The sequence below is a fragment of the Trachymyrmex cornetzi genome, unplaced genomic scaffold (assembly GCF_001594075.2).
Source record: "Trachymyrmex cornetzi isolate Tcor2-1 unplaced genomic scaffold, Tcor1.1 scaffold247, whole genome shotgun sequence".
In the NCBI taxonomy this organism is placed as follows: domain Eukaryota; kingdom Metazoa; phylum Arthropoda; class Insecta; order Hymenoptera; family Formicidae; genus Trachymyrmex; species Trachymyrmex cornetzi.
Genome location: NW_017297134.1, coordinates 210464 through 222333, shown reverse-complemented (window position 1 = coordinate 222333; position 11870 = coordinate 210464). Strand labels below are relative to the sequence as shown.

The 11870-nt window shown below is 39.9% G+C and overlaps 4 protein-coding genes across 5 annotated transcripts in view; all 4 read right to left on the bottom strand.

Moving 5' to 3' along the window:
• The window catches only part of Sdc (Syndecan), a 79348-nt gene extending 75422 nt beyond the window's left edge, over positions 1-3926 (bottom strand). The window contains exon 1 of the mRNA XM_018507760.1: positions 3530-3926. Coding sequence (XP_018363262.1) covers positions 3530-3607 — 78 coding nt within the window. The 5' untranslated portion in view covers positions 3608-3926. The remainder of the gene's footprint in view (positions 1-3529) is intronic.
• Positions 3927-5641: 1715 nt separating this feature from the next.
• Positions 5642-6459, bottom strand: LOC108761286 (uncharacterized). Of its 2 annotated transcripts, none has more exons than XM_018507713.1 (3): positions 6204-6459; positions 6010-6106; positions 5642-5930 (listed from the first exon to the last, which is right to left on the bottom strand). In XM_018507713.1, the coding sequence occupies exons 1-3, from the start codon at positions 6239-6241 to the stop codon at positions 5754-5756; spliced, it is 312 nt and encodes a 103-aa protein (XP_018363215.1). In that variant the 5' UTR covers positions 6242-6459; the 3' UTR covers positions 5642-5753. The 2 variants fall into 2 exon arrangements, with proteins under 2 accessions (XP_018363215.1, XP_018363216.1); XM_018507714.1 differs by having other exon boundaries at positions 5647-5930; positions 6010-6100.
• Positions 6460-6537: 78 nt separating this feature from the next.
• Positions 6538-7871, bottom strand: LOC108761284 (ATPase inhibitor mai-2, mitochondrial-like). Its single transcript, XM_018507712.1, has 3 exons — positions 7733-7871; positions 6947-7079; positions 6538-6868 (listed from the first exon to the last, which is right to left on the bottom strand). The coding sequence occupies exons 1-3, from the start codon at positions 7777-7779 to the stop codon at positions 6734-6736; spliced, it is 315 nt and encodes a 104-aa protein (XP_018363214.1). The 5' UTR covers positions 7780-7871; the 3' UTR covers positions 6538-6733.
• LOC108761277 (uncharacterized) lies at positions 7788-11414 on the bottom strand. Its single transcript, XM_018507705.1, has 5 exons — positions 10263-11414; positions 9546-9750; positions 9236-9433; positions 8302-8600; positions 7788-7844 (listed from the first exon to the last, which is right to left on the bottom strand). The coding sequence occupies exons 1-5, from the start codon at positions 10554-10556 to the stop codon at positions 7788-7790; spliced, it is 1053 nt and encodes a 350-aa protein (XP_018363207.1). The 5' UTR covers positions 10557-11414.
• Positions 11415-11870: the final 456 nt, after the last annotated feature.

Below are 11870 nucleotides of genomic sequence, written 5' to 3'. Positions count from 1 at the left end.
AGAAAAAAAAAAAAAAAAAAAAAAAGTTTCTCTCCGATAATATTTAAGTGAGCGTATCGCGAATAAAAATTACCACAACGTAAACATTTTAATGTAATTATGTATATTAGTCGGGAAATGTGTTTACTTCCCCCATTGCATATCGGTCGCAACTGTATCGTCTCTCGAAGCGCATTAACGTAATTGCATAAAATTTATACCATATAATTGGAGGTGGGAACAACGCGGTTCGCCAAGGTAAATATAGAATCCGTCTCGATTTACTCGCATCGGCAAACGGAACAAGTTTGACCGTGGAGTTGCCGGGCGAAATGAATAGGCATCCAGCAAAGTTGCATATTAATCGCCCTGGTATTCTACAATCTACGATATATTAGCGGATGAATAATTAACGAAATGTGTACGACCAAAGCCTTCCAAAGTTCGATACCGCGAAAACCCACTTGATGCTCAATTGCTCGCAATTTCCCGACGTTACTGTCTCCATACTGCGTTACGATATTAATCAAACTTGATTTCTTCCTCGCAGAGAGAGAGAGAGACGACGCGACGTCGTTGTCACTGCTGTCTATCAATTATCGACTCGTATACACGACGGAAAGGAGGAAAGGAGCGAACGCTGCGAACACTTACATCACCCGTATATACGCCGGTTCACACCGTCGTATCGAAAGACGTGCTCTCGTTCTCTTTACGTGCGTATACACACACATGCATGTGGTACATAACTCGACCAGTATATATATATATATATATATATACGTACAGTATCAGCCACAAGACACGATCTAACGACGGACGGACGTCGCCGTAAAAGGCCATTAATGTCCATCATTCGTAAATTGTCGTCGTCATACATTCGGTGCTGCTTCTGGCGAAAAAGGCGAGATTTCCAAGAAGAATCGTTCGCGCACGCAACTCCCCAGCTTTTCTTGAAATAATACACGGCAGACGAGAGAGAGAGAGAGAGAGAGAGAGAGAGAGAGAGAGAGCCGCCTGTGCGAAATTAAACCTACCATCAGCTGATCGTTGTTTCAACCGTCGAGCGAAGTTTTATTTACCGTACGACGTCTGCTATTCGTATATCCATTCTCCGATAACAAGAAACGAGGATTCACGGAACGAACCCATAGTCACCTATTGACATTTCTTTGTTGGGAGAGATCGGGAGAAGCAATTTAACGCGCGCACATACACACACACACACATACGTGGCGATCCAAAGATTCATGGAAAACAAATGGAGGATTTCGCGCCGAGAGAATGTATCGTAGCGTTCGATATCGAATGCGTGTAAATGCGTCACGTTAATGTGAAATAATTGCACGGGAAAAGATTTCGCGAATTGGATACCTATACATATATAAGGGAGTTTCGATTTTCGGGTAACTTGATGATGAAGCGCGCATCGATAACGAGCTTCTCGCGCTATTAAGAAACGACTCTTTTTCTCGACTAAAGAGCCATGACGGAGACGACGGCGGCGGCATGGCAGCGATACGAGAGAATATTTATAAGCTCCTCTCTTACAGTTAAGCGGCGTGGCGACGAGGCGACCCGCGGCACCGAGGTATGCATTTTCCGCGCGAAGACAGCGAGATTATTACCGGCGATATTTCATCGGCCGCTAAAACCAGCCGGCCTTTCGGGACGCGGCCCTTCTCTCCTCCTCCTCCTCCTCCTCTCCTTGCATTAAAGCGCAATTGTAAAATGTAACTACGCTCCGTGTAAGCGCGGTGTACGGGATTTATGCTCGGCTCGAGATAGAAAGAGAGAGACTGCTGCTTTTTCTCCGAAATGTATTCGCGCCGAATTTCTCGCGTTTCACGCGAGACAATATTTTTTTCAACGTGACGGAGAGAAAGAAGCCCTCCTCCTCGCCTCGAGGGAACGTAATCCGAGATATATGAGAATTTTTCTAGTGATTTTAATTATTCGACGACCGAGAAGCGATTTTAAATATTCTCTCGGCGAAAGGTCGGAATATCGAAGAGCCGGCGAATATCGTAACACGAGCTTTATGCCTCGCGGTCACGAAATTTAGCACGTTACGCCCTTGCACTCTCTCGATCCCTCCGCCAGTTACCCTAAAGCTGTTTTTCCATTGCGATACGCGAGTGATGCGCTCCAGGATCGACTTTTCTCTCTCTCTCTCTCTCTCTCTCTCTCTCTCTCTCTGTCTCCCTCGTCACTTCACAGACAATAAAATCTAACGCGGTGCTCCGTTTTTATTTTTGTTGCTCCTCCTCTTTTTCGACAAAATGCTTTTTGCGCGAGAGCGTAAAGTATCGTAACGTAACGTGACGATAAAACTGGTCGAATATCTTGTTCAACCGATACCACGGGTGCCTTTATAAATTGCTACGCTATATAGCCATTAGTCAACGCGTATCGTAAAAAAAAACCCCCAACGCTGCGCAGAACGTTACAAATATTTTGCTCTCGTATTTGCCGCCGTCGAATTACCCTGCCACCGTCATTAGAACGGCCATTATTCCGCGAAATGCAAAAAGCGTGCACGGCGCGAGTTACAATATAGAATTCTCGCTTACTAATTAACGAACGGCCGCGAGAATTTTAACGATAAAAACATAAACAAGAGACAAACGGTAGGACGTAATTGGCATCTGTCGCGGCTCGTTTATTCCAAGACCGAGCGCGCCCAAACATTAATTTCAAAATCCACTTTTCCTCATTAACGAATTGCCAAGATTGCGCGCGCCAAACTTGCTCCGATTCTTCTCTCTCTTTCCAAAGTTTCTATTAACAAAGCCAACAACGCGGACGTCCTCGTTAGACCGCTATCGGGGGGAGCAGTAAGTAAACTCGATCTTTAGCGCGTGAAGGTCTGCTTATAGCCGGAACAAAAGTTTGAATTCGCGGAGAGAAAGACGGAGGAAGGAGAGTGTGTCACTCTTCAATCCGGCGCGCTCCTTTTACAGACAGACAGACGGTTGCTCCGAAAAAAGTGTTTTGTTTTCGAATCGTAAACAGGCGCGCATGCATGCCCTTTTAAGTCGGCGAAAGTGGAGACGGTTTTGTTTAATCATTTGAATTTGGAAAAAGATTCAATTTTTCTGAAAATAGAATGACGGACGAGAGAGAAAGAGAGAGAGACCGCGAAGTGAATAGGTAACGCGAAAGCGACGCACTTTTCAGGGGGCCTCGATTTGAACACCACTGGCTCGACGAGACGCCAAGAATGCGAGAGTGCCTCAATAGCGGCGTAACACTTAACGCTACGGAGGGAAAGGCAGGCGTGTGCTTTTACCTTTAGTCATATATACGTGTATACGAGAGCGTGTCTTCGCGACGTTGTATGCATGAGAGAGGAGAGGAGAGGAGAGGAAAGACGGGAAAACGGAGAGCGCGCGCGTCCCTCTCGTCTCGCGAAACGCGAGGAGAGACAGCCAGCCGCCTCTTCCTCTTCCTCTTCCACCCTCTTTCCGCCCATCGTGCCGCATCGCGGCCGCGTGTCACGACTCGAGACTCTCTCTCTCTCTCTCTCTCTAGATTGATGGAAACTTACCTCGGTAGCGGCGTCGCATCCCGCGAGGATCACCGCAGCCGTGCTAAGGACAAGTATCCAGCGTATCCTTAGTCGCATCTTTCTATCCCGTGATCCCGATGGGCCCCGCTCGCCCGGCGCCCGTCCCGTATGCACGCGCACGAATTTGACGGGGAACGTGAAAGGCGCGAGACGACGTTTCAACGTTTCGACGTTCCGCGTAAGATGACGGCGCGCGAGGGCAGTATACTCGTAATAAACGTCGGGGACGAACGAGAGAGAACCACTCGAGGGAGAGGGGAGAAAAAAAGATCTCCCGGAACAACAACGCGCGACACACACCACACTGATCGATGAACCGCGAGACACTGGGCGGCGCGACGATCGCCCGCTACCGTCGACCAGACCGACCCGACTGGCCGCCATGCTGCTTCGCTGCGCCGCGCCCGCGCGCAGCGCCATCTGCCATCGACCGATCACAGTCACCATAGCCGGCGTAGCGCCACTCGCCCCTTGCCGCTAAATACAAACATTACCAACACTCGTTTCGAAGCGCCTAATTTAACTGTCTACAAAGTAATTACAATATACGCGAATCATTACTTTTCTATGTAAAAATAATACACTATACTGTATTCAAAAATAAATTTACATATTTTAATGTATGGTATAATGTTATTTTTGGGAAGCCAATAATCTCACACACATACACACATATATGTATATTGTCATCACTTTGTACATACACACTTGGATTTGTAATGTAGGCCGGTATTTTTAAGTCGATTCCTCTAAATTTAAGACTATCTCAAGTATAATCTTAAGTTGTGAATCAAGAGAACCGTACTAGCATCTTAAGACGATTTTAAAATAAGGACAGATTATGAATAGCAGCTCTAAAGATCCTATTGTTATAAGATCTAGATGCTTAATAATATTCATATGCCAATTTGTGCAATTACATTTTTTAATTTTATATAAACTGGTTTCTCGGACTTTTGAAACGCCATTTCAACTGAAATCAATATCTCAAATTAGTCTCACGGTCAATTTAATAATGCTCCCCTACAGAACAAAGTTGCACAAAAATTGCAGCAATTTTGCATGTTGCAGCAATATTGCAGAAATTTTGCAGCGATATTGCTGCAAATTCTGTGTATGGAAGCTAATAGTCAGGGTTGGGTAAGTTACTTTTTTCTTTTAACTAAGTTAAGTTAAAGTTAACAACCTTGAAAATTTAACTTAGTTAAGATACAAGTTAATGTATAATGAAATTAATTGAATTAAAAGTTAAGTTAATAAAAAAAAGTAATTGAAAAATTAAAAGTTAAATTTTTTTCTATTTTATGATTTCAGAGTCTTACAAATAACGGAAATGACAAACATATACTTCATTTAGAATATACTTTATATTTTATTTAAACTTTTTGTTTATATATGTACTGTTATATATATATAGATTTCTACCTATCAAAAACTAGATACATTAAAATATACGGTTTTTGCTAGATTGAAATCAATACATAATGTAAATAATGTATACAAACAAAACTTTTAAGTAAAATATACAGTATGTTCTAAATGAAGTATATGTTTGAGTCTGAGACTTAACTTCAACAAATTTAAATAAAAAGTTAATAGTTATCGATAAAATGTAACTAAATAAAGTTAAAAAGTTAAGAGACTAAAATGTAACCAAGTTAAGTTAAAATTATTTAACTTTTCAACTTTTTAACTTAACTTTTAGCTTTTTAACTTGGCACTACCCAACCCTGCTAATAGTGATACTAATAATAATCTTAATTAAGAAACCTCATCGATGCAATTAAAGATGCTATTGTCAATATAAAATCGACAATGAAATTATTTGAAAAATATTAAAAAATTTGTTTTAAGAGATATATTGAAAAGAAGAAAGTAAAATCATTAAAATTTCTATGCAATACATAATGTCCCACAGTAATTGTGTGAATTGAGAACATTTCATAAATTTAAGCAAAATTTGAGCAAAATTGTTAATTCATTTTAAAGAAAAAGATTTAGAAACTATTTAACTCATTTTTATATTCAGTACAGCATATTTTCTCATATACTGCACATAAACACGTTAGAAATATATCGTCGGAATAACATTAAGCAATTTACGAGTGAAATTTGTTACTGCTCTATATCATGGATATATCGATAGATCCATTAATATATTTATTCTGCAATTGTTTTTAGAATTTATATACAAGTCGTTTGCCTAGTTTTTCTTGTCACCAGCAGATAAATCTTTCTCTAGGCTCTTCAGAAATCTCAGATTCTCACTTATGCCGCGATTGTATTCATCGATCTTGTTCTTCATGATTTGTACTTCTTTCTGCATGTGTTTCACCTCGTTCTCTGTCTTCTCCTTGACGACTTTCAGCAATTTCCTATCCTGATTATCCGTAACGCCTTACTACGTCGTGGCTACTGCTTGACTCTAAAATGACGTTTTACGAAAATATTTTCATCACCTGCTTGTAATAATATTCCGTTTCGCACGCAATGTCGCCGAACGACGTCTGATCCATCTTCGAATCGTGCTTCTTCCTTTCATTAAGATGTCTAAAGCTGGAAGGAATAGGTTATTTTTTATATCAGAGCGTTAGGAAAATAACCCAAAGCATGGAAAGCACAGTGGAATATATATCATCAGTGAATTAAATACCTATATCTGCAAGTTTTTCTGAAAACACGTCGGAGCATTGTGGTATTTTGGTAAAAAAATTTTTATGTAGAATGTACACTTTATATAAACGCGAATTTGACTATTTATTAAACGGAAAAATATTTTTAACGAGGTTATACGAAACGGACAAAACAAACTAGCATCAGAATTGGCGTGCCCCTTGAAAATGGCTCAATGTCCAAGAAAAGGTTAAGCAACAATGAAAAATACTTTTTATTTTCAAGTATAATTGTCTTGCAGACACTTTAAAGTACAAAGTCGATAATCTCGTTAAAAGCGATCCATACAATATATAAGGAAACACCATTCAATATTTAAGTAACATGTATATTAAGAGCATTACATTTGATATCGATGTAATGTAACAATTTATATAGAAGACTGTGTATGTGTGTGTGTGTGTGTGTGTGTGTGATACTCTATTAGTTCTACTATTTTCGAACTATCTTCTTACATCAAAATCAATAATAAAGCCGATCAGTCCGAGTATCACGCTAATATAACTTCGTTTACTCTTTCTGGTCCATGTCTGTAATCCGCTTTTTGTGACGGTTAATAGCCTCCTGATGACGCTTGATCTGTTCCTCGTGGAATGAGATCTCATCGTGCAAGCTCTCTCGCATTTTTTGTAACTGTTCCTTTTGCTGAAATAACATTTCAGACTTGTGTAAACAAATGAGATTGTTGATATGATAAACAATTAATGAGAAATATATACTGACCAGATTATAGAAGTATTGATCCTCATGGGCAGCTTCCATCTTTCCAAAAGAACCGCCAGCATCACGAACAGCACCACCACCACCTCCTCCCTTGCCAGCACCCGAACCACGTTCTCCAACCATTCTCACTTGACTGTAACAAAGTACGTTTTAAATATAACAATGGCTATGTTCAGCATAAAAAAACAGCTTTGTAACTATTGTAAAATTCTTTATTGTAATTGGTCTTGCCCTTAGTCTCTCATTAGATCTAAATGTATAAACCAATAATATTCAAGAATTTTACAATAGTTGCAAAGCTATTTTTTCTGCTGAACGCAACTAATGGCTGCGTTCAGCAGAAAGAGCAATTATTGTAAGATTCTTTAATATGGTTGATTTTTGTCCTTAATTTCTCGCTAAAGATATGACAATCATATGAATGAATTGGCAGCTTTTGCTGCATTTGCGATTGCATCGCATTTTGCAAAAAGCTCTGCTTAGAAATGAAATATTATTCAGGGGTTATGTCAACTACACTTTCCGCCTAATTATTACATAATTTTGATATGGCATATATTCAAGTCGTATCACAGATTTGTGCCATGCTGAAAAAATACATGACTATTTATGTGTGAGAAGATAAGATATTACTAAATTCGAAAAGAAGACGTCAATATATTACTGCGAATAAAAACGACGATATCTGGATCTATGTTTGCGTCGGAGAAAACGCCGGATATAAAGTACGATTTAAAAACGATCAACTAATTGTTCGACTTTGAAGCTGCGAAATTCTTCCGATACCTTAACGCAGAGATGCTTCGCGAAAACGTCGTAATCGATCGTTGCATTTTTCCTATCACGAAATACTCTGGATCTGAAGGCTATCGGAAACTTGGCAAACCGACAGAACGAGCTGATGAACGAGTCATGAACGAAACACTATTCTCAGAACGCGAAACTCAGCTACAACTAGTTGGTATTGTGGCGCTTGTGTCGGGAATATTGTGAATTTCATAGGTGTTTAAACGCAATTACTTTCTTGGAGCGATTTCAATGAAATTTCAATTAACTTGATTACGTAATATTTGTATTTTATTAATTTTTTGGAGATTAATTTTTTGTCCAAGAAATGAAAAGAAAAATTAAATTATAAGAATAACGATTTGTATGTGTAATTAGAAACTTTACTGTGTGAGAAATTCTGTGAAATTAATTTAATTGGAGGATTTAATTAATTTAATTGATTATTACCCCTGTTTCTATCAATGTAGATTAACTTTAATTTCAATTCGATTCCCTCCTCATTTTTTTCTAATTTTAGAATTAGAAAAAGATGAAGAGTTAATTGAACCGAAATAAATTAAACATACATTAGTAAAAACGAGCATAATTAAAGCCACCGGATTCGACCTGTAGTACTCATTGACTTGATCCAACATTAATTGTTTCTTGAGCTCGGACGTTTTCAGCTCATTAACGGCAGCCTGCTTCTGCAGCTCCGCGCGCTCCAGTTCGATGTGCAGCATCCGCAGCTTGATCTCGTGCTCGCGTTGGGTAGACTTGAAGATCCATGTCGCTCTTTGTACCGATTTATCTTTGTCGCAGGTAGCTGCTGGACCATTGTTCCACTCGAGCTCATTGTTCATCGTTGTGTCGTTGTGTTCCACCGCTCGAGAGAAAATAAAACATTTCGCTAAGATCTCGTCGTTGGAGTAAGATTCGGAGTGAACACGATGGCTGCGTTCAGCGAATTCACTGCTATTGGTGTATTCTTTTAGATCTAAACGTCTGATTGGATCTCACTGCGGTGGATGCGGTCATGAAATCATGACCCTCTCTCTGGAGTCTTCTTTTTTTCAAAGTATTTGTAGCAAAATGTTATATATATTTTCGATATTTCTGAAATGTTTAATCACAATTTTAATATTCGTAAAATATTTTTTAATTTAACTCCTAGATATAAAAAATATAGATTCTCTGTTATATTATTCTCCCTTTGTATTAATATATTTTGAAATAAAATGTTTGAATTATATATATTTGTATGAATTATATATTTAATATATGAATGTAATGTGTGAATTATATGTTTAAATAATACTTTTTCAATGTAATAATTTAATATTCTATCTTTTTCACCTTATTTTTGACCTTAAAAAAAATTTTTGTAGCGAACCAATGGTTCCTCCTTGACAAACTTTTGGATCCCCGCTCCAATGAATGATCTAGAAGAATACATCAATAACACCGAGCGCTCACGCACGCAAACTATCGCGAGTCTGAATGCATTGAAACGTCAAGTACCATTCTCGACGCGGGACGTCGACACACTGTCAGGGCAAGTGATTCTGCGCTCAAGATCGACGGGCTCGTCCTGGATCTTGATCCTGGGACGCTTCTGCTGCAAGAAATAGTCCTCCGACACTTGTCGCGACAGTTCGCCGTGATTACTCTCGTCCTCGGTATCGCTATTGACCTCAATCTTAATCTCCTGTTCCGGTTCTAAACAAATATTTCTATAATTTTGCGCAAAAGAATTTTTCCAAATTAGCAACCGGAAACTCGGGGGGAAAAAAAAAGAAAAAAGAAATCGCGATGGTCAATATATTTCAACCTGGCGTTTCCGTGGGTAATGTCAATTTATCCAGGATCGCCTGTATCGCCATTCGATTCAGTGGATTCTCATTGTCCTGACTATCGTCCGAACGATCGGTGTTCTCGGAATCATTCTTGCGCACGCTTTCCATCAGCCGCCACACTTCGATCGAGAGATTCGGCGGACGAGATTTGGCGGCCACATCCGGTCCCAGGGTTCGTACCTGCGCGTGACCAAAGGCGGAGAAAAAATAAGAAAAAGAAGAGAGTTTAGAATGGTGACCAACCGTTCCAAATTAGGAAGACCAGTCCCGAATTTTAACTCTTTGTCTCATTTTCAAACATTCGAAATTTTGTCCCCCCCCCCCCCCTGAAATTAACGATTATAAATTGTCCCTCTTTTAAATGTGAAAATAATAAGCGTAAAGTATAATTTTCAATTGACGTATAAAAAATTTTGATTTTTTATTTAAAAACTCAGGTACCTCATTTATAAAGTACATTCAGAGAGGAGGAAAGTACAATTTAAAAAAATAAAAAGTGATTTCGTAACTTGAATAATGTAATTTTTGTTGTAATATAACATATTAAGTGTTATTAATGATTTACAAATATAATTATTGTTCATATGCTTCATTAACAATTATAAAGAAATGTTTAGGAGAGAGAGAGAGAGAGAGAAAGTGCCTCCTCTCGAATAATAATTTATGCAATCTAAAGAGTGACGCAGTCACACCTTTTCGGCGTACGAGAACATCTCCATCCTCGCCTGCGCCTTCATCCTCCGCCACTGTTCTTTGATCCTGGTGATGTCCCGATCTGCCGAGAATTGGCCGCGGAACGCGCAGTAAATCTTTTGCCAGGCGACAGATTTCTTCGCGGACGCGGCCGCGTCGATCTTCTTGTTCTCGATCGCGCTCACATGGTGCTTGATCAGGGAGAACAGGGCGCTCTTCTCCTCGGGGATCCAATTCTGCGTCCTCTCCCTTTTCTTCAGCAGCACGGTCGTCGTTTCGCTCGTCCCCGACATTCTCTTGCCTTTTTCGCGCGTTAATTTAGCAGTTAGCTAATCTACGGAACTAGTTCAACCCACGTGCATACAAAACATCTGTTGTCGCGCATTGATCCGTCACTGTTTCACGGCCCCCGTTTGCTTGTTTAAGCGCGGTTTTAGAACTGTCAGCTGTTTAGTTGCTATCGGAGCGGCGCGTCTACCGAGTGTCACGAAAGTCACCGCGATTACATCTAGTCGGAGTTACTGTCAAGTATTCGTAATTATCCGTCCGCTTGATTCGTATTTATCCGTCAGATAATAGCTCTCGTTGTTTTAGTTCCGCGTGCGAAGAGCCGTGAGTCGGGTCGAGCGGTTTTTACACGCAGATTGTCACGATGCTTGTAACATTCCCGTCTCGTTTTACAATTTTATAATCGGACAGAATTTATGAAACCTTTTCGCATTTTACACGCGAAATATTTCGGTATCGGATTAGATTCGCGGCATAAGACAACGCAATGCGAGTAATGTCGGATTAACTCAGCGGAACGAACGCCCGAGGGAGAGAGAGAGAGAGAGAGAGAGAGAGAGAGATGAGCGCAGCCGACTTAAACCCGACTAAGGGACGACTAAACGTCGGCCATCTTGGCACGGTACTAGCTAGAACGCGCTCGATACTAACAAATCCTCCGTTCGCGAGGTGGGGATGGGAGAGGAAGCCCTCCAACTGAATGAGACGAGGAGGACGGGAAGGAGAGTGAGAGAGGAAGAGTGAGGGAGAGAGAGAGAGAGAGAAAGAGAGGGGTATCTCCGACGTTCCGCGCAACGCAAACATTGTTTCGTTTCGTTTCGTTTCGCGACCTGTCGTGGAATCATATTGCGCCGATTCCAATATTTCCATCGTTTTCCTGTGAACGCGATGATTCCCCACCCTTTATCGCGCGCTTACTCGCTCCCTTTCCCCTCCAATTATCTATGCTCCGAGATAATCGGTCGTAGAGGATTATATTATCTCCAGCTCCCAAATTCGATTGTATTCCCAAACCAAATTCTCAGCGAGATAATGCTTAAATACACTGAGAGAAAAATGTAGTAAATTTTAACAACATTTATTTACGGAAAATAAATATCTGCTAAATAAAGATAATAATAGTTAAATCAAATTAATGGTTCTAGTACCAAATAAATATATGTTTACATTCAATATTCAACTGGTATTTTTCAAACAAATATTTGTTTAAATTTAGCATATTTTTCTCTCAATGCACAATATATGAAATTTAAATAAAATAAGATATCATAAATTATAATAATTGAAATAAGAGTAAATAAAATTTTTCCATGCTTGAA